Genomic DNA, 26,327 nt, shown 5'->3' with positions numbered 1-26,327 from the left:
AAACACATTTTTTACTCAAATAAATCAGAATTGATACTTTAAGTTTGGTAGGGTACACGCACAAGACTTTTGCAAATTAGGTCGGACTTTTATGTTGAAACGGTCTCGTCATCCATAGGGGACACTTTCGGAGAGGCTCCGCCCCTTCAGTAATAACACGCGTGTTCGTCATCAGCGTCGCGTCAGTGCAGTGATGGAGGCCGAGAGCGGAGCGCGGGAGCGGGGCAGTGCGGCGCAGAGACGCGCGGAGGTGCGCAGGAGGAGGTTACTGCTGAACTCAGAGGAGCGCATGAAGAAGATCGTGGGCTTCAGCCAGACCGAGGCGGACAGCAGGCGTGAGTCCGAGCACACTGACCAGTCACAGGGACAGACATCTCAGATGACTCCTATTCTACATTGGACAGTCTTCTAAACTGTTTAATTCCAGATAAAAATTAGATTTAGCCATAGGCTTTTGGAGCCCACTTCTTTATATGCAGACTAGCCAACCCGAGCATACAACACACATTGATGAGTGAGGGTTTTAAGATTAAGTTCTGAACCTCAGTGTTCCTGATAAACCGTGTCTAAGGCATGTAAACACTGTGAAGATGCATGCATATATATAACATCACCTTAGTCCAGTACAGACATAAAAGTGGCTGCAACAAGCCTCTTTTTTTACCTCAAAGGAAAGACAGGATTTGATCCTGAAGTAAAAACCCAATTTCACTTTCAGTCTTTACACCAGTTGCTGAACATGAGAACCAAAGAGAGTTACAGAATCACTCTGTTCACACACACACACACACACAAACACACACACACAGTAGAATCCAGATCAACATGTGCTGAATCTGCTCACTCTCAGTCCATCTGAGATCAGGAGGAGTGTGTTCTTCATCAGGTTTGTAGAAGTGTAGCACTGCATCAGTGTCTCATCAATGTATGCTCTGCAGTGAATGGGTGCCGTCAGAATGAGAGTCCAAACAGCTGATAAAACATCACAATAAGCTTCTAAAAAGCTGTTTGGCTTATAAACACTGCTTGATCTGTGCAGATTTCTCTCCTGATTCAGACCAGAACACTTTTCACTGTGGACTCACATTTGAGTTAAAATCATCTTAATGCTGGATGTGTTTCAGCTGTTGTCTTCTCCAGATGTTCACTGATGGACTGGAGTGCTGTGGATTATTGTGATGTTTTTATCAGACTCTCATTCTGACGGCACCCATTCACTGCAGAGCATCCATTGATGAGACACTGATGCAGTGCCACATTTCTCCAGACCTGATGAAGACACACACTCCTCCTGATCTCAGATGATCTGAGAGTGAGCACAGTTCCAGCACATGGAGATGTTGATCTGGTTCTCTCACAGACTCTGGTGTGTGGTTCTGTGTCTGACAGCAGCCAGAGTCCTGGAGCCGCGGTTCCACCTGGATCTGGAGCGGAGCGAGCCCTGGTCCTCCTCCAGTTCTCCGGTGGGTGTCTCTGAAGCGTCTGAGAGGAGCGGTGAGGATGAGGAGCACTCGGTGTCTCCTCGCAGGGGTCTGCAGGAGTATCTGTCCTGCTTCGATGATGCCCTGAAGCTGCGAGGACAGCTGTCCGCTGAGAAGCCGTCTCCGGTCAGCGCCGAGGACGAGGAGCTGGACTCGTTCCGTGTGTTCCGGCTCGTCTGCAGCGTGGCTCTGGCCGTCTGCGTGCGCATCTTCATGTGTCAGTATCTGGTGAGTGCTGCGCAGACGCAGACGTGTGATTCTGCTCCAGAGCTCCTCTCAACTCCGTCTCTTGTGTTTCAGTCCATCTTCGCACCGTTCCTCACTCTGGAGCTGGGCTTCATGGGACTGCACAAGTACTTCCCCAAGGTTTGTCTCTGCTTTGACACTGATAAAGTAATGAGACGCACTGATTCCAGATGATGGTGAAGATCGTGCAGCACAGTGTGTGAATATGTGTGTGTGTCATGGTGTCATGGTTAACCAACGATTACACAACTTCACCGAATCTAACACAGACATGTGCAGCTCTTCGTGACACTGATACCATCACTGGAGGATTTCAGAGTCTGTGTGTTATAAAGATCAGATCAGAAGTGATGATAGTCTGATGAAGAGAGTGTGTAATATACGTCCAGTCCAGTGTTTCAGCAAGGCTCTCTCTCTCTCTCTCTCTCTGTGTGTGTGTGTGTGTGTGTGCAGGTGCAGAGGAAGTCTCGGAGCACGGTGCTGACGGCGGCGCTCCTGCTGTCAGGGATCCCTGCTGAAGTCATCAGCCGCTCCATGGACACCTACAGGAAGATGAGCGACGTCTTCTCGGACCTCTGCGTCTACTTCTTCAGCTTCATCATGTGTCACGAGCTGCTGCTGCTGACCTCTGACCTCTGACCTTCCGTCCAGCTCCTGCATCTCAGCACACATTTAACGTCCTCCTCAGCGGTATGAATCTCATTTGACGTAGTGTTCATCAGTTAGAGATTCTGACCGCTGTGAAACTAGTGAAGCTGCGACTGAATCATGTTTCACCACCAAATCCAAAGAAATTCAAGCCTGTTTTTGGGACCATAAGGCAATAGTTCAGCCAAAAATGAACGCTAGCTGTAAATGTGTTCACTCTCGGTCCGTCCCAGATCAGGAGGAGTGTGTGTCTTCATCAGGTTTGTAGAAATGTAGCACTGCATCAGTGTCTCATCAATGGATGCTCTGCAGTGAATGGGTGCCGTCAGAATGAGAGTCTGATAAAAACATCACAATAATCCACAGCACTCCAGTCCATCAGTGAACATCTGGAGAAGACATTTTTGGCTGAATTATTCCTGTCATCTGTTTCTCATGGTGACGTGATCCAGATGAATGAATCCCAGCAGCGTGAGTGAAGGATGACGCCGGTTCCTGAGCAGTGTTCTTGTGTTGTTTGTGCACACAGACAGTCTGCTCTCACTAGATCTGTATACGAGGTCCAGAGCTGATCACTAATGGCCATGACGAGGTGACTCCTGAGTGTTCATGTGCTGCAGGTCTTCAGACATCACTGATGCTGGTCTGCATGATCTGTGATCTGTATTTAATTGAATGTGAATGCCGTTCTGTTCTGTGGATTTGGGCAGCAGATGACGTGTAACACTGTTTCTCATGTATGACAGAGGTTTAGTTTCTCTCAGTGATATGAACTCTGACACATGGCTGCCTGTGATTGTAATAATATCTTTGATTATGTACAGTTGGAGGGAGAAGCTACTGTGAACACAATAAACATCAGTGTGTCCTTCAGACTGATCCCTGTGTGTGTGTGTGTGTGTGTGTGTGTGTGTGTGTGTGTGTGAGAGAGAGAGAGAGAGACAATCATCAAAAGCGGAGAACCTTCAGGACCAGCGCTTGCTTGGTTATCATTTTATTGCCTTTTGTTTCTCTCACATATTTTAGAAATCATCTAAATTAGATATTATTAAACGGTTTGGCAATCAAACATCATGGAAGTCCTGTATCAGGCTCCTCCCCTTAATGGGTGGAGCCAAGTGTCATATTACTGCAGTGTTTTATAATGAAAACTTATATCTTGACAAAACACACATCTGTTAGATAGAGTCCAAATAATCCTACAGTTTGTGATAGAAGTAATATTGTGATAAAAACGATACATTTGTGAAAAATCCCAGGAGTTTGTGTGTCACCTGGTGGCTGTTGTTTGGTACAGCACATATACTCTCACAGGAACCTCTGCTTTAGTGACATCAACTTCAAATGTGGAACATAGCTCAGACATATGGCTTTGAGTTCAAAACAATGTTAGATTCCAAACTGTTTTGTACAATGTTAATTAAACAATCATAAGTACAGTAAATATTCCTTACAAGAAACGTAAAGCTATTATTTTTTCACACTTGAAATTCTTCAACAATAATCCACTGACTGTCTTCTTTAAAAGGGACCCACCTTAGGTCTGTATTCTAAAGCGTTCATGAACTCAGTGAAGAATTCTGGGGATTCCTGCTCATTTTATTAGCTGTGTTTGACTCTAATCTGCATATTTGTTTCCTGAGCAATGAACGAGGTCACAACACAGATATGGATGCATGGAAAACACAAAAACTTATTTTTATGAGTTAAAGTAATGTAAAACATAAATTGCCATGATTGACTGATCATATAATTAAAATACTAATTTATGTATAGCACATTTTTTCAGTAATTACATCACGAGTAAAACTGAGACCAACCAGTGTTGGAACAGTGAATAGTAACTGCGTGTTGATGATTACGGCTGAACTGTCCCTTTAAGAAAAAGAAACAGCGGAAGTTGTTATTATGTCACCGGATGTGTGAGCGACACTGCAACGAAACCATGGCGCGAGAGTCACGGTAAGTATTCCTGTTTATTCTGTTTCACTTTAAACGTTTTAATGAGATCTTTAAGACAAAATGACAGACATTTTATGAAGGTGCTGTTTAACCTCCTCGCTGTGAGTGAAACACGAGTTAGATGGAGCTTCTACACTAACACGAACTGCTAATGATCGCGTGCTCGTGTGTGTGTGTGTGTGTGTGTGTGTGTGTGTGAAATACATTAAACTGCCTACAGGTGTATAGAAACATGCATATTACAGCTGAAACATGAAGTGTATTCATGTGAGTATTTGACTCATTTTAAAGCCCAAAATAAACGTCTGATAGTTAAAGAGAAACAAAGCAATATTGTGCACAGTCATTTCATTCCCTACTGGCTAGTTAGTGTACTACAGATCAGATGATCAGGGAAATAGCTGTGTGTGTGTGTGTGTGTGTGTGTGTGTGTGTGTGTGTGTGTGTGTGTGTGTCTCTTACATACACCTGTGACCCTGGAGCACAACACTAATCATGAGGGTCAGTCTCTCTCTCATCTGAAGCTGAATAAATGATCTCTCCATTGATGTGTGGTTTGTTCTGAGGACAATATCTGTCTGAGATACAACTATCTGAAAATCTGGAATCTGAGGAAGCAAAAAAATCTAAATATTGATAAAATCATCTTTAAAGTTGTTCAAATGAAGTTCTTCGCAAATCATATTGCGAAACAAAAATTAAGTTTTGATATATTTATGGTAGGAAATTTACAAAATATCTTCATGGAACATGATCTTTACTTAATATCCTCATGATTTTTGACATCAAAGAAAAATGTATAATTGTGACTCATACAATGTATTGTCTATTTCTACAAATATATCTGTGACACTGTGCTCCAGGGACACATGTGTGAAATAAAGGCTGTTACTGAATGAACTCTGAACAGTGGTCTGACACAGATGTGTGTGTGTGTGTGTGTGTGTGTGTGTGTGTTCAGGCACTACAGGAAGCGCTCGAGCTCGAAGGGCCGGTCGGGCAGCAGGTCACCGGACTCCAAGCGCGGTCAGAAGGAGGAGGCTGCTGGATCCCGTGTACGCGAGCGCAGCCGCAGAGAGAGGACACGCAGCCGAGAGCGCCACAGAGACCACAAGAGAGCGAGGTCAGAGGTCACGCCGCACACATCCCCTCACTGCGCTGTGTTCTAGCGCTCAGATCTGTGTCTGCTCTCTCCGCAGGCGCTCCAGGAGTCGGGACAGGAGACGCTCCCGCAGCCGAGAGCACCGGAGCCGAGGGAGGAGGTCAGCAGACACCCGCATTCAGCTCACATTACTAATGTGCTCTAATAATGTCTTTATAGTCTGCCATCATGGCATCTCATATTTTTTAGTTTTCATATATCAGCACTCCTAGTTTCTGTAAGTAGTGTTCAGATAAGCAGCTTTGGCTTTATAGCAGAAGTGTTTGGAGTCAGAAGTGTGTGTTGTTACAGCAAGGAGAAGTCTGAGAACACCGAGCCGTCCGCTGACAAGAAGAAGATGAAGGAGGAGAAGAAGGAGAAGGAGAAGGAGAAGGAGGAGGAGAAGCCTGAAGATGTGAGTGTGTTTGATTCAGCTGCTTCTGTCCAGAGCTCATCTTCTGAAGACCAGATGAATAACTGTGTGTGATGATGCTTCTGCAGCAGGACTTCGACCAGAACACTCTGGAGGAGGAGATGAGGAAGAGGAAGGAGCGCGTGGAGAAGTGGAGGGAGGAGCAGAGGAAGAAAGCCATTGTGAACATCGGAGAACTGAGGAAGGAGCTGGAGGAGATGAAGCAGGGCAAGAAGTGGAGTCTGGAGGACGATGACGGTGAGAGAGCCTTCACTCATTCAGAAGAACTGATCCATACACACTAGGGCTGAACGATATATTGTTATCGTATCTATATCTAGATATGAACTTTCAAGATATTAATATCGAAAAAAAGCAACGATATAGAGTTCCCCTCTCCGCGCTCGCCCTACATACAACTCTGGCGGTCACAACAAACATCAGTTTTAGGAGTGCCCTTGACTGCAGCGCTAAAGCCAGCGCACACACACTAGGGACGTGGGAACTATATTGTGAGAGGGGGGCGGCGTTTCCATGGTGACGCGTCATTGCTTGTCACGTGACACACCGCAGCAGCAACAGCGCTGAATGAATGATGATCTGCTTTTATATCATTTTTCCTTTTTTATTCAGAATATTCACAAATCTGTTAGTTATGGCATGAAATATCTGATATTCCGATTGTCAAATACATGCAAGTGGAAGTATATTGTTGTTTAAACACCTTTATAACGATGGCGTTAGTTGAGCTGTATGCGCGATGGGTGCCGCCGTGTTAGTTTGTGCCGCAGACGCAGTTCAGAGAATCAGATCTGTTGGATTTACAGCACGTGAATTCATCCACTTCTCCTGAAATACTTAAAAGTGGCTGGTGAACTGGGAATAGAATAGAGTAAACATTGAAGTTACTTACACAATGTGTATCTGATATGAATAAAACGTGTCAAATTATAATGGAAAAGATTATTATTACCTCTTCAATAGACATCAGTGTGTATTTTATAAACTCTAAATGTATTTGTTTTTTATATGTTTAAACCTAAAATGAACAGTATGTGGTTGAAAACACTGAAAAGTTGTGATATATGACAGCTCTGAGCGCTTGTCTCCGTTGATCATGTGATGCACTTGATCGTACGCTCCAGGGACCAGCCTAGACTGATTACACCTGTCTGATCGTACGTGCGAAAGGCTTAAAAACAATACATTTTCTGACACAGCACTCCACTTGGTTTTGATTTGTTTGATTGTTGCTTGTGTGTGTGTGTGTGTGTGTGTTTAGATGATGAAGAAGCACCTGCCGAGCCGGACGAAGAGGAAGAGGAAGAGGAGGCAGAGAAAGAGAAAGAGGAAGTGGCTGTGATGGAGGAGGAGACACAGATGGAGCAGGAGGCTGAAGAGGAGCTGGACCCGCTGGACGCTTACATGGAGGAGGTCAAGGAGGAGGTCAAGAAGTTCAACATGGGCACCATGAGAGGAGGAACTGACAAGGTGCTGAACACGACTCTCTCCTGTCCTGTAGAGACACACACATGTTTTAATGATGTCACTGTCTGTGTATTAATACTACAGTAACACTGGGACATTAATCATGTGTCTCAGCAGAAAGGCAGTGTGTCCAAAGTGGTGACCGTGATGAAGACCAATAAGATGTTGCACACCACCAAGAAGAAAGGAGAGCTGATGGAGAACGACCAGGACGCCATGGAGGTACAGACGTGATGGAGCACACGCGTGTGTCAAGTCAATCAATCACTTTTATTTATATAGCGCTTTAAACAAAATACATTGCGTCAAAGCAACTGAACAACATTCATTTGGAAAACAGTGTCTCAATAATGCAGAATGATAGTTAAAGTCAGTTCATCATTGAATTCAGTGATGTCATCTCTGTTCAGTTAAATAGTGTCTGTGCATTTATTTGCAATCAAGTCAATGATATCGCTGTAGATGAAGTGACCCCAACTAAGCAAGCCAGAGGCGACAGCGGCAAGGAACCGAAACTCCATCGGTGACAGAATGGAGAAAAAACCTTGGGAGAAACCAGGCTCAGTTGGGGGCCAGTTCTCCTCTGACCAGACGAAACCAGTAGTTCAATTCCAGACTGCAGCAAAGTCAGATTGTGCAGAAGAATCATCTGTTTCCTGTGGTCTTGTCCTGGTGGTCCTCTGAGACAAGGTCTTTACAGGGGATCTGTATCTGGGGCTCTAGTTGTCCTGGTCTCCGCTGTCTTTCAGGGATGTAGAGGTCCTTTCTAGGAGCTGATCCACCATCTGGTCTGGATACGTACTGGATCCGGGCGACTGCAGTGACCCTCTGATCTGGACACAGACTGGATCTGGTGGCTACGGTGACCTCGGAACAAGAGAGAAACAGACAAATATTAGCGTAGATGCCATTCTTCTAATGATGTAGAAAGTACGGTGTTATGTGAAGTGTTCCGGTTCCAGTTTACCTAATTAATGCAGCCTAAAAATCATTTAACGGATTTGGATATTAAAAGCATATTAGTATGTTATGTGTAAGCCAGGTTAAAGAGATGGGTCTTTAATCTAGATTTAAACTGCAAGAGTGTGTCTGCCTCCCGAACAATGTTAGGTAGGTTATTCCAGAGTTTAGGCGCCAAATAGGAAAAGGATCTGGCGCCCGCAGTTGATTTTGATATTCTAGGTATTATCAAATTGCCTGAGTTTTGAGAACGTAGCGGACGTAGAGGATTATAATTTAAAAGGAGCTCATTCAAATACTGAGGTGCTAAACCATTCAGGGCTTTATAAGTAATAAGCAATATTTTAAAATCTATACAATGTTTGATAGGGAGCCAGTGCAGTGTGGACAGGACCGGGCTAATATGGTCATACTTCCTGGTTCTAGTAAGAACTCTTGCTGCTGCATTTTGGACTAGCTGTAGTTTGTTTACTAAGCGTGCAGAACAACCACCCAATAAAGCATCACAATAGTCTAACCTTGAAGTCATAAATGCATGGATTAACATTTCTGCATTTGACATTGAGAGCATAGGCCGTAATTTAGATATATTTTTGAGATGGAAAAATGCAGTTTTACAAATGCTAGAAACGTGGCTTTCTAAGGAAAGATTGCGATCAAGTAGCACACCTAGGTTCCTAACTGATGACGAAGAATTGACAGAGCAACCATCAAGTCTTAGACAGTGTTCTAGGTTATTACAAGCAGAGTTTTTAGGTCCTATAATTAACACCTCTGTTTTTTCTGAATTTAGCAGTAAGAAATTACTCGTCATCCAATTTTTTATATCGACTATGCATTCCATTCGTTTTTCAAATTGGTGTGTTTCACCGCACCGCGAAGAAATAATAGAGCTGAGTATCATCAGCATAACAGTGAAAGCTAACACCATGTTTCCTGATGATATCTCCCAAGGGTAACATATAAAGCGTGAAGAGTAGCGGCCCTAGTACTGAGCCTTGAGGTACTCCATACTGCACTTGTGATCGATATGATACATCTTTATTCACTGCTACGAACTGATGGCGGTCATATAAGTACGATTTAAACCATGCTAATGCATTTCCACTGATGCCAACAAAGTGTTCAAGTCTATGCAAAAGAATGCTGTGGTCAATTGTGTCAAACGCAGCACTAAGATCCAATAAAACTAATAGAGAGATACACCCACGATCAGATGATAAGAGCAGATCATTTGTAACTCTAAGGAGAGCAGTCTCAGTACTATGATACGGTCTAAATCCTGACTGGAAATCCTCACATATACCATTTTTCTCTAAGAAGGAATATAATTGTGAGGATACCACCTTTTCTAGTATCTTGGACAGAAAAGGGAGATTCGAGATTGGTCTATAATTAACTAGTTCTTTGGGGTCAAGTTGTGGTTTTTTTGATGAGGGGCTTAATAACAGCCAGTTTGAAGGTTTTGGGGACATATCCTAATGACAATGAGGAATTTATAATAGTCAGAAGAGGATCTAGGACTTCTGGAAGCACCTCTTTTAGGAGCTTAGATGGTATATGGTCTAACATACATGTTGTTGGTTTAGATGATTTAACAAGTTTATACAATTCTTCCTCTCCTATAGTAGAGAATGAGTGGAACTGTTCCTCAGGGGGTCTATAGTGCACTGTCTGATGTGATACTGTAGCTGACGGCTGAATGGTTGTTCACTTTAATTCTTATGCAGTTTAAAATAGTTAACACCGAGGTCCAACAATGTCCATGTCAGAAATGGTCAAAACAATATTATATATAAAGAAAAAAAAAACGTCAGATGTTTTTACTTCATGCCTTAAAAAAAGAAGCACATAAAAAAGCAATCTTTCCCCATGTGTGTGTGCAGTATTCATCAGAGGAAGAGGAAGTGGACTTGCAGACGGCCCTCACAGGCTTCCAGACCAAACAGAGGAAAGTTCTGGAGCCGGTTGATCATCAGAAGATCGAGTACGAATCCTTCCGTAAGAACTTCTACGTGGAGGTGCCAGAGCTGGCCAGGATGAGTCCTGAAGGTACAGCACACACACACACACACCTGCGCTCTTACACACAGCTCAGGGTGACCGCGTCTGACCCGTGTGTCTGCTCAGAGGTGAACGAGTACCGTCTGGAGCTGGAGGGGATCAACGTTAAAGGCAAGGGCTGTCCGAAGCCCATCAAGACCTGGGTGCAGTGTGGGATCTCCATGAAAGTGCTGCACGCGATGAAGAAGTGAGTAGAGCGGGTCTTCAGGACCTTCTCCAGACAGAACCAGTGTTTCTCTTTACCTCTCTCTGTTCTAGACACAACTATGAGAAGCCCACCCCGATCCAGGCCCAGGCCATCCCTGCCATCATGTCTGGACGAGACCTCATCGGCATCGCTAAAACAGGAAGTGGGAAGACCATCGCCTTCCTGCTGCCCATGTTTCGGCACATCATGGACCAGTCTCCTCTGGGAGAGGGAGAAGGACCCATCGGTGAGCCTCCTCCTGATCCTCACGTTCATCAGGACTCTCACACACATGACATTACTTCAGGACTCATCCTGTCAGAATAACATGATCCAGGTGTTTCCTACACCTCTGGCTGTTCAGGAGATCTGCTCGCTTATAAACTGATCAGATCAGAAGTTCAATCATATATTTAGAAATCGTTTGCCATTGATCACTTTTGCTATTAAAGCTAAAGGTTTGAAGAATCCTGGTTCTTGTTTTGTGAAGAAACTATGTGATGGCAAGTCTTTGCTGGTGTAGATCTGACTGTGTGTGTGTGTGTGTGTCTCCGTCAGCTGTGATCCTGACACCGACGCGAGAGCTAGCGCTGCAGATCACCAAAGAGTGCAAGAAGTTCTCCAAGTCTCTGGGTCTGCGTGTGGTGTGTGTGTACGGCGGCACGGGCATCAGCGAGCAGGTGTGTGTGTGTGTGTGTGTGTGATGGCTTCATGAGCTCACACACAGAGCCTGATCTGAACCAGTGTCTGTCCTCAGATCGCAGAGCTGAAGCGCGGCGCAGAGATCATCGTGTGCACACCGGGACGCATGATCGACATGCTCGGAGCCAACAACGGTGCGTCAAACTGAGCTGGAATTAACATGACTTCAATCCTAGCTTAACTCCACTGTGTTCTTGCTATGTTTCTCATTAAACATCTAACTGATGTTTAGCAGTGTTAGAAACCACGTCCTCTGCTTCAGAATCTGAGCATTTCTACCTTACTCCACTTTTAAATGTTGTATGCCATGCATGTGTGGGTTAATGCAGACTTCTAAAACAACAATATAAATATAATGCAGCACATAATTGAATCAGTTTCAGATCTAGAAGGAAGTGTAATGTACAGAGTCAGCTTTATTTGCTCTCGGGGTGTTTGTAAGGCACTGCTCAAAGTGTGTTTAAATACAAATGCATTGGATTGAATGTGCAAACATTAAGGCCGCCGTTTTTGTACATAAAAGTGCACCCAGAATACCTGTTTCAGAAAGGCCCTGGCTCTTGTAGTTGTTGATCACTAATGTAGCTTCCTCCAGTAACTCTTGACTCTGGTCTCATGTCAGCTGCTCAGCCGAGATCTTTCTTCAGTGTCATTTAGAGACTCAGTGTTTAAGAGAAGTGTGTGAGAAGCTGTTGATCGTAGCCCGTCCTCAGCGTTCACACTGCTGTAGTAACTGTGTGGGTGTCAGTGAAGCCCCAGAATGCAGTGCGTGATGTGAGTGTGCGGTGTGTTTCCACACATGCGATGTAATCTCTAATATGTTTCCTCCGTAGGTCCCTCTCCGGGCGGCTTCCGCTCAGTTAATGTATGATGTGGCTCTTGTGAATTTTACAGGTTCTCTGTGAGCGTCTGCCGGTGCGCAGGTAAAGTCCTGCGAGAGGGACTCCATCAGTGACTGTCATCATCCTGTGTGTGTTTCAGCTGCTAGATGTGTCTGTCTGCGGGGTCTGTCTCCTCTAATGTGCTGATCTTGTGTTGCTCAGGTCGCGTGACCAATCTGCGCAGGGTCACGTATGTGGTGATGGACGAGGCTGACCGCATGTTCGACATGGGCTTCGAGCCGCAGGTCAGTCTCTCTCTCCTGAACCAGACGCTCCTCACACTCTACACACTCTTCCTCTCCGGTTCCAATCCACAAACATTTAGATCACCTCTCAAAAGAATCAAACACTGTATGTGAGCTGCTTTAGGCCTGTGATCTCTGACCACACAGTTTCATAGTCTGGTGTTTATGTTCTGATCTCTGAGGAACGGTTGAGAAGTGGCCAGCTGATGTGTGTGTGTGTGTGTGTGTGTGGCAGGTGATGCGTATCGTGGATAACGTGCGTCCCGACCGGCAGACCGTCATGTTCTCGGCCACGTTCCCTCGCTCGATGGAGTCTCTGGCGCGCAGGATCCTGTCCAGACCCATCGAGGTGCAGGTGGGCGGCAGGAGCGTGGTGTGCTCAGACGTGGAGCAGCACGTGGTGCGTCACTACTCTCTGATTAATGTGTAATCTTACAGTTAAAATGATTGCCTTTCTGAAGAATATGTGTCCACTGATGCTGGAGTAATGAAGATCAGCTAATGTCAGGCTGTTTATTTGATCAAAAACACAGTGAAAACAATAAAATCCCAAACAGCTGTTTTTTGTGTGAATCTGTGTTAAAGTGTAATGTATTTCTGTGATGCTCCGCTGTATTTTCAGCATCATTCCTCCAGTCTTCAGTGTCACATGATCTTCAGAAATCAGAATAATATGATGCTTTAAAATCTTGAGCGGGAGTGTCTCCTCGTCTGAAGCTGGGCTGTGTTCTGCTGCTTCCACAGATCGTGATCGAGGAGGAGAAGAAGTTCCTGAAGCTGCTGGAGATTCTGGGTCACTATCAGGAGAAGGGCTCCATCATCATCTTCATGGACAAGCAGGAGCACGCTGACGGACTCCTCAAAGACCTGATGAAGGCCTCGTACCCCTGCATGTCTCTCCACGGAGGTCAGGACCGCACCACACTGGGCTTCACATCATTTGTATTGAGTTTAACTGCTAGGAATCAAATGAAACATGATTTGGTAAAGTAGTCTGTAAATATTAAGTGAATTCCATGTAAGTATGCTGCTGTCTCCATCGCGTCTGTAACAGTTATCCTGAGCAGATTTTTTTTTCCTAAAAGCTTTTATGAGGTAAATGTAGTAAACAACCAGCAGATGCCACTTTATTTAAACTAAGACTGAAGGATGTGAAATACTGCGGTGAGGTGATGCTGTGCGGTCCGTGTCACAGGCATCGATCAGTACGACAGGGACAGCATCATCAATGACTTCAAGAACGGCGCGTGTCGTCTGCTGGTGGCCACGTCTGTGGCAGCGCGAGGTCTGGACGTCAAGCAGCTCATCCTGGTCATCAACTACAGCTGTCCCAACCACTACGAGGACTACGTGCACCGCGCCGGACGCACGGGACGAGCCGGGAACAAGGTGAGTGATCCGATCCGATCCGGTCACGCTGATGCTGCGCTGCAGACGAGAGGCTCACGTGTGACTCTGTGTGTGTGTTGTAGGGTTATGCGTACACCTTCATCACTGAGCAACAGTCTCGTTACTCCGGAGAGATCATCAAAGCGCTGGAGCTGTCCGGGTCGCCCGTCCCGCCGGAGCTCGAGCTGCTCTGGACCAACTTCAAAGAGCATCAGAAAGCTGTGAGCGCCTGACACATCACCATGCTTCCACAGCTGATTAATCACAGCACATTTAGACAGAAGAATTTGAATGACACATTTGTATCATATTCTGCAATGTTATAAGTATGCTAATGTGACATGTGTTATGGGTGTTCAGTGACTGTGTGTGTGTGTGTGTGTGTGTTAAGGGTGTTCAGTGACTGTGTGTGTGTTATGGGTGTTCAGTGACGGTGTGTGTGTGTTACGGGTGTTCAGTGATGGTTTGTGTGTGTGTGTGTGTGTGTGTTTTTCGGGTGTTCAGTGACGGTGTGTGTGTGTTACGGGTGTTCAGTGATGGTTTGTGTTTGTGTGTGTGTGTGTGTGTTACGTGTGTTCAGTGACTGTGTGTGTGTTACGGGTGTTCAGTGAAGGTGTGTGTGTGTGTTACGGGTGTTCAGTGAAGGTGTGTGTGTGTGTGTTACGGGTGTTCAGTGACGATGTGTGTGTTACGGGTGTTCAGTGACTCTGTGTGTTACGGGTGTTCAGTGACTGTGTGTGTGTTACGGGTGTTCAGTGAAGGTGTGTGTGTGTGTTACGGGTGTTCAGTGAAGGTGTGTGTGTGTGTTACGGGTGTTCAGTGAAGGTGTGTGTGTGTGTGTTACGGGTGTTCAGTGACTATGTGTGTGCTACGGGTGTTCAGTGATGGTTTGTGTGTGTGTGTGTGTGTTACGGGTGTTCAGGGACGGTGTGTGTGTTACGGGTGTTCAGTGATGGTTTGTGTGTGTGTGTGTGTGTGTTACAGGTGTTCAGTGACTGTGTGTGTGTGTTACGGGTGTTCAGTGAAGGGGTGTGTGTGTGTGTGTTACGGGTGTTCAGTGACGATGTGTGTGTTACGGGTGTTCAGTGATGGTTTTTGTGTGTGTGTTACGGGTGTTCAGTGACGGTGTGTGTGTTATGGGTGTTCGGTGATGGTTTGTGTCTGTGTGTGTGTGTGTGTGTGTGTTACGGGTGTTCAGTGACTGTGTGTGTGTTACGGGTGTTCGGTGATGGTTTGTGTGTGTGTTATGGGTGTTCAGTGACGGTGTGTGTGTTACGGGTGTTCAGTGATGGTTTGTGTGTGTGTGTGTGTGTGTGTGTGTGTGTTACGGGTATTCAGTGATGGTTTGTGTGTGTGTGTTATGGGTGTTCAGTGACTGTTTGTGTTACAGGTGTTCAGTGATGGTTTGTGTGTGTGTGTTATGGGTGTTCAGTGACTGTTTGTGTTACAGGTGTTCAGTGATGGTTTGTGTGTGTGTGTGTTATGGGTGTTCAGTGACGGTGTGTGTGTTACGGGTGTTCAGTGATGGTTTGTGTGTGTGTGTGTGTGTTACGTGTGTTCAGTGACTGTGTGTGTGTTACGGGTGTTCAGTGAAGGTGTGTGTGTGTGTTACGGGTGTTCAGTGAAGGTGTGTGTGTGTGTGTTACGGGTGTTCAGTGACGATGTGTGTGTTACGGGTGTTCAGTGATGGTTTGTGTGTGTGTGTGTGTGTGTGTGTGTGTGTGTGTGTGTGTGTGTGTGTGTTACGGGTGTTCAGTGACAGGGTGTTGTGTCTCCGCAGGAGGGGAAGAGCATCAAGAGCAGCAGTGGATTCTCTGGGAAGGGTTTTAAGTTTGACGAGACGGAGCATGCGCTGGCTAACGAGAGGAAGAAGCTGCAGAAGGCTGCGTTAGGTCTGCACGACTCTGACGACGAGGACGCAGCTCTGGACGTAAGAACACACTGATCACAGCTGAGACTAGAGTCTGAGAATAAGAGACCAGTCTGACTAACTGCTGTATTTACTGATGAACATGATCAGATTCAAGAAGCATCTAGACTTAATACTGAGGAGTTATGATTGGACAACTTAAGTCCAGGGTTAACTAAACGGACAGTTTGAGACATCACATGTACGCCACACTTTTCACATTAGCAGAGTACTTCATTTTGTGGATTTATGATGAAAGAAGAGTGTTTACATGTGAATCTTCAGCTTTGTACTCGCTCAGATCTCTCTCAGAAGCTCAGATGGGTTTAAAAGAGTCACTTCCTCTAATGTTATTACGTGTAAATGAAGTATCAAACAAAATCCATTTACAGATTTATTCAGACTTTCCATCTGCTGGTCATATAACTTGTTCAATGTGAAAATATACTCAGATTTATTGTATCAATACACATTTCAGCACAGTCATAATAATATCTGATGTTGAGCAGAAACACTACTGATTGTGAAAGTGACCGCATGTGTGCGTTTATCTGAAGTGACTTGCACAGGATCACATTCGAGCAGTTCTGGCTTTCCCTGGGAATCATGGGAATAATGCTGCTGTTGCCCGAGCCGTGAGCTCCAGGAACGCTGTACTGTATGATTTCTGTAGTTACAGTGTAATAACAGCTGATCCCTGTGGTGCATCTGCAGATCGACGAGCAGATCGAGAGCATGTTTAACTCCAAGAAGCGTGTGAAGGATCTGTCTGCTCCGGGCGCTGCGGGGGCCGCTGGGGGGGGTGTGAGCGGATCCGTGTCCGGTGTGTCCGGTCAGAGCACTCCATCCGCCGGAAACATCCAGAAACTGGAGATCGCCAAGAAACTGGCCCTCAAGATCCAGGCGCAGAAGAACCTCGGTGCTGAGGCTCAGGTCAGAGAGCTCTGTGTTTTACATGAAGCTCTTAATCAAAAGAAAGATTAGATGATTTTATGCTTTGCAATGGTATATTTGATACCTGGAAGCTGTGAATTAAATCTACAAATGAGATTGTCTTCTGGTTGATCTCAGGATGTGATGCAGCAGGCCACAAACACCTTCCTGCGCGGCGGGAAGATGATCGCTCCCACCGTCTCAGCCAAGACCATCGCAGAGCAGCAGGCGGAGAAGATCAACGCCAAACTGAACTACACACCGGTGGAGAAGCTGGAGGAGGAGCGGCAGGCCGCCGAGGCCACGGACACCGTCAAGAGATACGAGGAGGAGCTGGAGATCAACGACTTCCCTCAGGTCACTAAACACACACACACACACACACACACTTCTGACAGACCTCAGACTGACTGAACTGCTAGATAATGACTCGTTCTCGAGTCAAGAACTGGTTGCATCGGTTTTTATAGGTTATAGTCTTTGGTTGTGGATGTTGCTTTTCCAAGATGGTTTGCACTGTTCACTTCTTGAAAGCATGTCACTGACGTGTGTGTGTGTGTGTGTGTGTGTGTGTGTGTGTGATTTGCAGACGGCGCGCTGGAAGGTGACGTCTAAAGAGGCTCTTCAGCGCATCGGAGAGTATTCGGAGGCGGCCATCACTATCAGAGGAACATATTTCCCACCGGGCAAAGAGCCCAAAGAGGGAGAGCGCAAGATCTACCTGGCCATCGAGAGTAAGTGTGCTCTCCAGATCTTCTTCTGGTCTGAAGGACTGATCTTGAACCGTCTGTTGTTGTTGACAGGTGCGAACGAGATGGCCGTGCAGAAGAGCAAAGCAGAAATCACCCGGCTGATCAAAGAGGAGCTGATCCGTCTGGTGAGTTCATCTGATTCAGTACACTCCTGAAGATCTCGCTCACGCTGGACACTCACACACTCTTCTGTTCTCTGCTTTCAGCAAAACTCCTACCAGCCCACCAACAAGAGCAGATACAAGGTCCTGTAGCGGACGCAGGACAGCTTCATTACTCCCACAATGCTTTGTGTTATGTGATCACACAGCAGATTCAGTGATCTGGATGCTTTTACCTTATGATTTCTTCTCAATATTTTAGAAAGTTCCATGTAATTGTACAGTGAACTTTGTTTGGAAATAAAGAGTTTTTTCCTCCATCCGTATGTATCGTCATATCACTCGCTTCATTTCAAGCTGTTTCACACACTTTTTACTTTTGTAAAGTTGTGATTTGCAGCAAGAAAAAAACTATTGCAAGTTTTGAAGGAATCGTTCAGCCACAAAATAGAAATTCCGGATAATTTACTGGCTCCCAGGTATTCCCATTTCAAATCTTGATTGACTGCTATTAGTTATTTTATTATTTGAACGTATTATCATAGTCAAACACTGATTAGCAGCGCAGACCGGCTTACAGTTATTTTTGTGTATCTATAAACATGAGACGTTGTGATTGGTTGAGTTTAATGATTGGCACATGTCATTCAAAGCGGCAGCCCGCCCTCAGGAGTCTCGGCGCGCGTCTGTATCAGACTGTGTAAGGTCTGTATGCTGCATCGCAAACGACCGTGATTGGTCCATCCTGAGCAGCGCTGTGTAAAGTAACAGCTGTCAGCAGCGCCTCTGCATCAGTCTGAACAATCATCTGCGTCTCGGTGACAGCACAGAAAGACACAGACGTGTTTAAACGCTGATTTGGGAGGAATTAGTTCAAATGAGTATGATGTGTTTAGATCAGTCGTGTCAGAAGAGCTCCACCGCTGTCAATGCAGCTGCGCGCAGCACTCAGTGCGCATGCGCGTTATCCTTAGCTTTCTTAATATTTAATATCAATGGCTGACGCTGATTTCTAAAGCGTCTCCTAAAATTCCGAAGAAAGCTGTGACACGTTTTCTAAACATCGAGGTGAACGTCAATCGCTCCTGTTTTATTCGATGAGCTTTTATCATAGTCGGCCAGAATTCATCCGTAACACCAAAATGGGACAAAAATGTCACATTTAACCCTTTCCGCTCCAGCGTCGACATTAATGCGAGGTACAGATCATCTCTTTAAAAACCGATGATGTTTCTGTTGTGTGCATGGACTGAAATGTGTATCATTTCCTTTGTCAGAGAGACAGAATTTGTTAGAGAGACAGAACTGAAGGGGTTGTGTCATATGCACTGTGTGCTTTTAACAGTGAGATTAAAATTATAAAGCTATGCATGCTAATGGAGCCCTGACTGATGCACGAACAGACTTTTAAATATTATAAGAGCTTCTGAAACCTGATCTGCATACATTCTCTCTCACTCACTCACTCACTCACTCACTCACTCACTCACTCACACACACACACACACACACACACACACAGACTCAAACACAATATTTAATGAAGAGCTCCAGCTGCTGAAGATCCAATGAAATGAGTTCAGTCCATGACTGTGAGCTTCATGATGATGATGATGATGATGATGAAAATGCATCCTGAAAGTTGACTATTCCTCTACACTACAGGTGAACAGAGTAACAAACAGATCTTACCATACTCTCCACTGATAAATCACAGAAACTGTTTAGTAGTACAGCTTTCTCAAATTAAGTTTGAATATAAAATGTGAAGACATCTAATTAAATATGCACACATTTACATACACAACAGAAATCAAACAGGATAAAGTCAGGATCATAATTCTTGTTCTCTCTTGATGGGGTTAACACCTTGGGGACTCCATTTCTTCCTAACCTGCCTGAAATCTTACTGAACAACACCAGTGAAGTTGCAACTCTCACTGGCCAATGCCAGCCAAGATGCTGTATGGTGAGAAATAATAAAAGCAGAAGGTGCTTCAACAAAATACTGACACAAGGGCTGATCCTCAATGATTCGTTTTTATTTTTTTCTGACAATTTGGTGTTTTATTATTCACTTGGAAGTAGCACTGAGTGAATACAGCTGGATCAAACAAAAACTGTGTCCGTCTGCTGCAAAGCAACAACGTGATTATTAAAAAATGAATGATTCTCTTCTACACCTACTGTATGTGAACAAACCTTCAGAATATAGAGAGGAGTAACACTGGGAAGCTTGGTGAATGTAATAGGAAAAACTTTTCAAAGATATGGACTGGAATTGAAATCTACAGACGCAAATAGATAAAAATGCAATGAAATAAACACTTAAATGTGTATCATGGATGTTTTCTTTCTACTAGTCTGAAATGGCGTATTATGAAATATAAAAATCACAAAAATGACCGGTGCATGAAAAACAATGTCTCACCCTAAACAGATATATATGCAGTTAAATACATGGAAAAAAAGAGACTGATTATCAGAAGTGTCCTGTAGGAAAACACAATATAAGAACAGTGATGACTGCTCTAGCTCAGTTCTGTCCAGTTAAAAGAGGAAGTCCTTCTCATCAATCATGGGTGACGACTGGCTGCTTTCAATGTGCCTCACCGCTCACCCTCACTTCCTGTTTCAGCAGAGATAGACAGCTGTTTGATGGGATCTTTATGCCCTTTCTCACGTGCATGTCTCTCCTGGTGTCTGTCAGCAGAAGATGATGCGTCAGGTGTCCAGCAGTGATTACTGCGTCGACAGCAGGCCGTCGTGTTTAGCCGAGGACGGGAGACTCTCGCCGAGTCACTTTGATCTGTGCCCCACCAAGTTCTATCCGTCTGCTCCTCCTCAGCGCTCGCGACAGATGTGCTTCACTTACCTGCCGTCTCCGGCCGCCGCCGTCCTCAAACCCACACCGTGCCAGAGACAGGACCGCCGCGAGGAGCCGCCGATGTCCCTGGGGCCCGCAGCCACTCAGGCTAATGAGAAGAGTAGGGGCTCCAAAAAAAAGGGTGCGTCCGGGAAGTCTGGGAAACGCGGGCGTCCACCGGGCACCACCAAATCAGCCGGATACAGAACCAGCACAGGCAGACCCCCGGGCACCACCAGGGCCGCCGGCTTCAAGACCAGTCCTGGACGGCCCCTGGGCACCACCAGAGCTGCAGGGTATAAAGTGAGTCCCGGTCGCCCGCCGGGGAGCATAAAGAGCCAGTCACGCCCGAGCAAACTGAGCTACAGCGCCTGCAGCGGAGCCGCGTTTCCCTACAGCATCATCCACAAACCTGGAGCCGGTGACGCCGCGCTGAAGGAGGAGACCACCACAGAGTAACAACACCCTTCTCTTGAGATCTTACATTACAGCAGCTCAGACCAGATTCAACTGTGTTCACTCTCAGATCATCTGAGATCAGGAGGAGTGTGTGTCTTCATCAGGTCTGGAGAAATGTAGCAAATGCATCAGTGTCTCATCAATGGATGCTCTGCAGTGAATGGGTGCCGTCAGAATGAGAGTCTGATAAAAACATCACAATAATCCACAGCACTCCAGTCCATCAGTGAACATCTGGAGAAGACAAAAGATGAAACACATCCAGCATTAAGATGTTCAACTCAAATATGAGTCTATAATAACAGTGTTCTGGTCTGAATCAGGAGAGAAATCTGCACAAATCAAGCAGCGTTTACAAGCCAAACATCTTTTTTGAAGCTTAATGTGATGTTTTTATCAGCTGTTTTGGACTCATTCTGACGGCACCCATTCACATCTAGATGACCTGAGGGTGAACACAGTTTAATTGTGGCTGAACTATTGCTCTATGTTGAATGTATCCTTAACCAAACTTTCTGTCTGAATTCACATCATGTTGAAAAGATTGTATTTACATGTTGATCGCACATAAACGCCACCATTTGTTGAATTGAATAAAATCATCATTTTTAAAAGTCAAAAAGTCACATGTACAAAACACAATAGTAACAATTATAACAAAATATATAACGATTCACTTTACAGCACCACTGAATAAAAACAGCAAATAGACACATGCTTTAGTACAGCTTAAAAACACTCTCTGCATTTTTGTAGAAAAGGTACATTAACATCTTGCTCTGCCCAAAGGGACTTGAACGCACCTGACATAATTATAAAAATATGCTCTTCCCAGGAGGATTGAACACACCACTTCTGAACAACGATGACAGAGAGAACATTTCTCTGTGAATTAACTCTTTAATGTTTGCCAATGTATCAGTGTATTTTAGTCAGTGTTTGGCTGCTGCTCATTGATACAGGGTTTTGTGAAGCCTTGGATTGTGTTGTTTTCATGAATCATGTCTGTTTTTTTCTCCCTTGTCTAGAACACAAAAAATGCTGTTACAAGCCCCGCAGTTCCTCCTCAGCACGTTCCCCATACGAAACCAAAAAACCCCTCCGCAGGTCAGCACCACGCCATCGGAGCCCTTTCCCCCCGCGGCTGTGTGTCCAGACGGCGGTCAGTCCAGAAACACTCTGCCGGTACCCATCCACAGCGCTCTGCCAACATACTCCTGAACACGTCTGAGACACGTGATCTCTGTCACACACGACCTCTGTCTCACACACACACACACACACACACACACATGACCTCTGTCTCACACACACACACACATGACCTCTGTCTCACACACACACACACACACACACATGACCTCTGTCTCACACACACATACACACACACACACACACACACACACACGACCTCTGTCTCACACACACATACACACACACACACACATACACACACACACATGACCTCTGTCTCACACACACACACACACACACACACGACCTCTGTCTCACACACACATACACACACACACACACACACACACATGACCTCTGTCTCACACACACACACACACACACATGACCTCTGTCACACACACACACACATGACCTCTGTCACACACACACACACACACACACACACACATGACCTCTGTCACACACACACACACATGACCTCTGTCTCACACACACACACACACACACACACACATGACCTCTGTCACACACACACACACACACACACATGACCTCTGTCTCACACACACACACATGACCTCTGTCACACACACACACACATGACCTCTGTCTCACACACACACACACACCGGATGGTCATCTCTCACTGAGGCAGTGTTCTTCAGCTGTAAATAGGTCTCTGGCGTCTGTGGTCACTCTGGATGTCCACTGCATGTCATGTTGCTTGTTATTGAGCTCGTTTCTTAAGAGTCACATGATAATGAAGATGACTTCACAACAGTTTCACTGAAGTGTGTTTCTCCATTCCAGCACTGCAGCAGCAGCTCTCTGTAGTGTGTGTGTGTGTGTGTGTGTGTGTGCGGGGGGTCTCACACACACACACACACACACACACACACACTCTGTAATCACACACATCACTCACCACACGTCTTGTAATAGTTCCTTCTGTATTGTGTTGATTCTTCTGACTCTGATGATTGTTGTTGGTGTGGGAATGCTGTGATGTAGAAGTCTTCTTATGGTTTAATATCACATTGATTGAGATGTGTAGTGTGTAGTCTGTAGCAGTGTGTGGCATTAAGAGAAGCTTTATGTTCAATATTTGTTAAATTCATATAATCAGTGATGTTGGCTCTTATTTTCCTTCATTGATTTACTTTGTAATACAGTTACAATATAAATATATACATGTTTGTGTATGTTTTATTAAAATGTTATTACATCAAGGAAGTCTTATTGCTGTTTATTTAATTCTACACTATTAAAATAACTGGATATCTGTTTAATTGAATTGTACTTTAATGGTTTTAAAGTAGTGTAGAGTGTTATGTATAGTAGGCCTACATATGTAAATATAAATGTAAACAACACAAGAATAGCCCATATTTCACTTTTTTTATATTTTATTTTTTATATTTTTCACTTATTTCACACGTTATACTTTTTGATAAAGACAACAGTTAGACCTCCACATCTAATTCAGTTGATTGAAGTATAAATTAGATATTAGTGACCCAGATGGTGTATTTAACTGGCCGAGTGCAGTGCGTCCAAATAATTCAATTCAATTTAAATGTAGTTGTTTAGCGCTTTTTTTATTCGTAAAGCAGTTAAACACCGACCGCTGTGATTGGTCCACCCACAGAAGCGCGGAGAAAAGTAGCAAGAACCTTGTGTAGACGGACCAATCACATTGGCCTGTGTTTATCCGCATTTTTAATTATATTTAACCATTTGAGGGGATTTACTTTCAAAAGCCAGGAAGACGTTTCTCACTTCTGAGCTTTGTGTTAAAATTTCAACACAAAATCGTCCAGAGTACTGCTAAATATGTTTACGTTCTTGTTGCGTGACGTCGTCAACAATGTAGCTGCGTGAACCGGAAGCCGATGTTGCCGAATCTTTCCTCTCGAGTCCGCTAAAAGAAAACAACAGTATTGAGCTCATCGCGCGGAACTGTCTGTCCGTTAATGGCTGCAAAATGGTCCCAGTACCGGACAGATTCCGCAGCGTGGCGATCTGGCTGTTAATCTCCGCGATCGCGCGTCTGTCACACGGAGGTAAAGTATAAACGGTCAGAAACAGCGGCTCGGCGCTCGTGAGGGTGTGAGAGCCGATCTGACGATCTCTCTGTTCTTCAGATGAAGCGGAGCTCCCTGATCAGGCGGATCCGCCGCAGAGGATCTTCAGGACGGCGGAGATGGCCGACGCGGTGATGGGAGTCCCTCAGTCCGCGGGGATGGAGCCTCTGGCGGGGGACGAGTGCGCTGGAGGCCGCTGTGAGGAAGCGCTGCTGTCCGCCGTCATCCACAGCGACTCCAGCGATACCGAGAGCCAGAACTTCACCGTGACCGAGACTGAGCCCGCCAAGACCTACAAAGTCAACTGCGAGCGGAGGAACATCACGGGGATCGAGCGCTTCACGGTGCAGCTGCTCAACGCGTCTCAGGTACCGAGTGTTACCGGAGGAAACCCCCGACACACTTCCCTCAGAGCTCTTCTGCTCACCAGGAGAAAACACTGAAATATTATTACAATGTTATTTTCTGTGTGAATCTGTGTTAAAGTGTAATGTATTTCTGTGATGCACCGTTGTATTTTCAGCATCATTCCTCCAGTCTTCAGTGTCACATGATCTTCAGAAATCAGAATAATATGATGATTTACTGCTCAAGAAACATTTCTGATTATCATCAGTGATTATTCAGAAGTTTGGGCTAATTGTGATTAAAAAAAAATAGTATTAAATTGATCAGAAGTTACAGTAAAGACGTGTATGATGTTACAAAAGATTTATGTTTCAAATAAATGCTGTTCTTTTTTGAACTTTCTGTTCATCTGTGAATCCTGAAAAAATGATAATAATCAGAAATGTCTCTTGAGCAGTAAATCATCATATTTTCATGATTCCTGAAGATCATGTGACACTGAAGACTGGAGGAATGATGCTGAAAATACAGCGGAGCATCACAGAAATACATTACACTTTAACACAGATTCACACAGAAAACAGATGATTTACAATATAATAATATTTTCCTGTATCAATTAAATGCAGTCTTGGTGAGCAGAAGAGACTTCTTATTCCAAATCCTAATTATTCCAGACTGTTGGCTGGTAGTGTACTGAATATTATAGTGTGACCTTGTGCGGCTGTTTCAAGGTTTAGTTTGTGAAAATGTCTGACTGATTTATTAAATGTTCAGAAAGAGATGGTGCAGTGAAACAGTTCAGTGATAGTTCTTCAGAATGAGGTGTATGGGTCCTGTGGTTAGTCTCTGTTCGTGGAGAAACAGGTAAAGATCAGTGTGGGGCGGGGCTCGCTTCTGTGCATCAGCTTTTGATTGGATGTTGAGATGTGGGAGTGGCTTTTAGCTCAGAGGAACCACTAATGACATTTTGATTAAACGTTACGAAATCAAATAATTTTTGGAAAGGAGTTGCAGAGAGAGATGTGTAACACACACCTGGTCTCCTCTCTCCTCAGGACCTGATGGATCTGCTGAATGCCAACAGCTCCGAGTGCTCACTGGTTCTCTTTTACACCACGTGGTGTCAGTTTTCTGCAAACCTCGCGCCGCACTTCAACGCCCTGCCTCGAGTGTTTCCCAGCATGCACTTCCTGGCTCTGGACGCGTCCCAGCACAGCAGGTTGATCAGTGACGTTCCCTCAGCGCAGTCCGGCTCCTTGAGGATGCTTCTGTGTTCATCAGCTGCATTTCTCTCTCGCTCTTTTCACAGTCTCTCCACGCGCTTCGGGACCGTGGCCGTCCCTAACATACTCTTGTTTCAAGGAGCCAAGCCCATGGCCAGGTTCAACCAGACGGACCGAACGCTGGAGACCCTGACCTCCTTCATAACGAACCAGACAGGTGTGTTTCTGACCGCTTCACAACCGTGATCACTGCTCAGTGTGTGCACTACATGGTGACTGTGTTATTTCCCTCCGGTCTCCAGGTTTTGAAGCGAGTCCAGATCAGACGGTACGGGATGAAGACCGCGTGGGACCTCTGCCTGCGGTTCCTGTCAAAAGCATCGACTGGCTCTTTGTGTTTTCGGTGCTGTTCATCTCCAGCTTCACTCTGTATGCCATCCTCTGCACAGACAGCATCCGCTGGCTCATCCCCGGCCCGGACCACGAGCATCAGGACTAGAGTCTGCTGAGGGCTCACACTTGGGGAATAAATGAGTATATGAATGTATTGTTGTGTTCTTGTTTAGTTGTGTTCTGTTAAAGCCGTTCGCCTGGTTGGGATGCTCTTGAAAGCACATCTTTAGATGAAGTGGTCTGGTTCCTTCAG

The 26,327-nt window shown here is 45.2% G+C and overlaps 4 protein-coding genes across 10 annotated transcripts; all 4 read left to right on the top strand.

Moving 5' to 3' along the window:
• The first annotated feature begins 164 nt into the window (after nucleotides 1-164).
• LOC127941435 (guided entry of tail-anchored proteins factor CAMLG) lies at nucleotides 165-3,248 on the top strand. 2 transcript variants are annotated; one of them, XM_052536466.1, is made up of 4 exons: nucleotides 165-335; nucleotides 1,393-1,709; nucleotides 1,782-1,847; nucleotides 2,181-3,248. In XM_052536466.1, exons 1-4 carry the CDS (start codon nucleotides 194-196, stop codon nucleotides 2,364-2,366), a joined length of 711 nt encoding a protein of 236 aa, XP_052392426.1. In that variant the 5' UTR covers nucleotides 165-193; the 3' UTR covers nucleotides 2,367-3,248. The 2 variants fall into 2 exon arrangements, with proteins under 2 accessions (XP_052392426.1, XP_052392424.1); XM_052536464.1 differs by having other exon boundaries at nucleotides 169-335; nucleotides 1,390-1,709.
• A 936-nt stretch (nucleotides 3,249-4,184) lies between these two features.
• Nucleotides 4,185-17,821, top strand: LOC127941416 (probable ATP-dependent RNA helicase DDX46). 3 transcript variants are annotated; one of them, XM_052536424.1, is made up of 23 exons: nucleotides 4,185-4,337; nucleotides 5,299-5,460; nucleotides 5,537-5,599; nucleotides 5,791-5,893; nucleotides 5,983-6,148; nucleotides 7,173-7,381; nucleotides 7,493-7,600; nucleotides 10,225-10,390; nucleotides 10,469-10,589; nucleotides 10,661-10,836; nucleotides 11,148-11,269; nucleotides 11,347-11,425; nucleotides 12,335-12,417; nucleotides 12,653-12,817; nucleotides 13,162-13,324; nucleotides 13,613-13,806; nucleotides 13,890-14,027; nucleotides 15,587-15,736; nucleotides 16,430-16,648; nucleotides 16,787-17,005; nucleotides 17,238-17,382; nucleotides 17,452-17,525; nucleotides 17,607-17,821. In XM_052536424.1, the coding sequence occupies exons 1-23, from the start codon at nucleotides 4,294-4,296 to the stop codon at nucleotides 17,652-17,654; spliced, it is 3,117 nt and encodes a 1,038-aa protein (XP_052392384.1). In that variant the 5' UTR covers nucleotides 4,185-4,293; the 3' UTR covers nucleotides 17,655-17,821. The 3 variants fall into 3 exon arrangements, with proteins under 3 accessions (XP_052392384.1, XP_052392383.1, XP_052392382.1); XM_052536423.1 differs by having other exon boundaries at nucleotides 5,980-6,148; nucleotides 7,496-7,600; XM_052536422.1 differs by having other exon boundaries at nucleotides 5,980-6,148.
• A 626-nt stretch (nucleotides 17,822-18,447) lies between these two features.
• LOC127941354 (UPF0461 protein C5orf24 homolog) lies at nucleotides 18,448-22,427 on the top strand. Of its 3 annotated transcripts, XM_052536354.1 has the most exons (4): nucleotides 18,448-18,700; nucleotides 20,215-20,822; nucleotides 21,855-22,083; nucleotides 22,328-22,427. In XM_052536354.1, the coding sequence occupies exons 2-3, from the start codon at nucleotides 20,218-20,220 to the stop codon at nucleotides 22,045-22,047; spliced, it is 798 nt and encodes a 265-aa protein (XP_052392314.1). In that variant the 5' UTR covers nucleotides 18,448-18,700; nucleotides 20,215-20,217; the 3' UTR covers nucleotides 22,048-22,083; nucleotides 22,328-22,427. The 3 variants fall into 3 exon arrangements, with proteins under 3 accessions (XP_052392314.1, XP_052392313.1, XP_052392312.1); XM_052536353.1 differs by having other exon boundaries at nucleotides 20,212-20,822; nucleotides 21,855-22,416; XM_052536352.1 differs by having other exon boundaries at nucleotides 21,855-22,415.
• A 1,350-nt stretch (nucleotides 22,428-23,777) lies between these two features.
• LOC127941783 (thioredoxin domain-containing protein 15) lies at nucleotides 23,778-26,228 on the top strand. Of its 2 annotated transcripts, XM_052537180.1 has the most exons (5): nucleotides 23,778-24,086; nucleotides 24,168-24,475; nucleotides 25,514-25,677; nucleotides 25,768-25,898; nucleotides 25,984-26,228. In XM_052537180.1, exons 1-5 carry the CDS (start codon nucleotides 24,008-24,010, stop codon nucleotides 26,178-26,180), a joined length of 879 nt encoding a protein of 292 aa, XP_052393140.1. In that variant the 5' UTR covers nucleotides 23,778-24,007; the 3' UTR covers nucleotides 26,181-26,228. The 2 variants fall into 2 exon arrangements, with proteins under 2 accessions (XP_052393140.1, XP_052393139.1); XM_052537179.1 differs by having other exon boundaries at nucleotides 23,785-24,086; nucleotides 25,514-25,898.
• Nucleotides 26,229-26,327: the final 99 nt, after the last annotated feature.

The sequence above is a fragment of the Carassius gibelio genome, chromosome A21 (assembly GCF_023724105.1).
Source record: "Carassius gibelio isolate Cgi1373 ecotype wild population from Czech Republic chromosome A21, carGib1.2-hapl.c, whole genome shotgun sequence".
NCBI lineage: Eukaryota > Metazoa > Chordata > Actinopteri > Cypriniformes > Cyprinidae > Carassius > Carassius gibelio.
Note: the sequence above shows the minus strand (reverse complement) of the source record. Positions and strands in the feature narration are given on the sequence as shown.

Excerpts from the sequence above, each read along its gene's own strand:
- LOC127941435 (XM_052536464.1), top strand. The coding sequence starts at position 194 with ATGGAGGCCGAGAGCGGAGCGCGGGAGCGGGGCAGTGCGGCGCAGAGA. Across the intron at positions 1,710-1,781 it reads TCTTCATGTGTCAGTATCTG|TCCATCTTCGCACCGTTCCT; the intron begins GTGAGTGCTGCG and ends CTTGTGTTTCAG. Across the intron at positions 1,848-2,180 it reads TGCACAAGTACTTCCCCAAG|GTGCAGAGGAAGTCTCGGAG; the intron begins GTTTGTCTCTGC and ends GTGTGTGTGCAG.
- LOC127941416 (XM_052536422.1), top strand. The coding sequence starts at position 4,294 with ATGTGTGAGCGACACTGCAACGAAACCATGGCGCGAGAGTCACG. Across the intron at positions 7,382-7,492 it reads TGAGAGGAGGAACTGACAAG|CAGAAAGGCAGTGTGTCCAA; the intron begins GTGCTGAACACG and ends CATGTGTCTCAG. Across the intron at positions 16,649-16,786 it reads ACCTCGGTGCTGAGGCTCAG|GATGTGATGCAGCAGGCCAC; the intron begins GTCAGAGAGCTC and ends GGTTGATCTCAG.
- LOC127941354 (XM_052536354.1), top strand. The coding sequence starts at position 20,218 with ATGATGCGTCAGGTGTCCAGCAGTGATTACTGCGTCGACAGCAGGCCG. Across the intron at positions 20,823-21,854 it reads AAGGAGGAGACCACCACAGA|AACACAAAAAATGCTGTTAC; the intron begins GTAACAACACCC and ends TCCCTTGTCTAG.
- LOC127941783 (XM_052537179.1), top strand. The coding sequence starts at position 24,008 with ATGGTCCCAGTACCGGACAGATTCCGCAGCGTGGCGATCTGGCTGTTA. Across the intron at positions 24,476-25,513 it reads AGCTGCTCAACGCGTCTCAG|GACCTGATGGATCTGCTGAA; the intron begins GTACCGAGTGTT and ends CTCTCTCCTCAG. Across the intron at positions 25,899-25,983 it reads CTTCATAACGAACCAGACAG|GTTTTGAAGCGAGTCCAGAT; the intron begins GTGTGTTTCTGA and ends TCCGGTCTCCAG.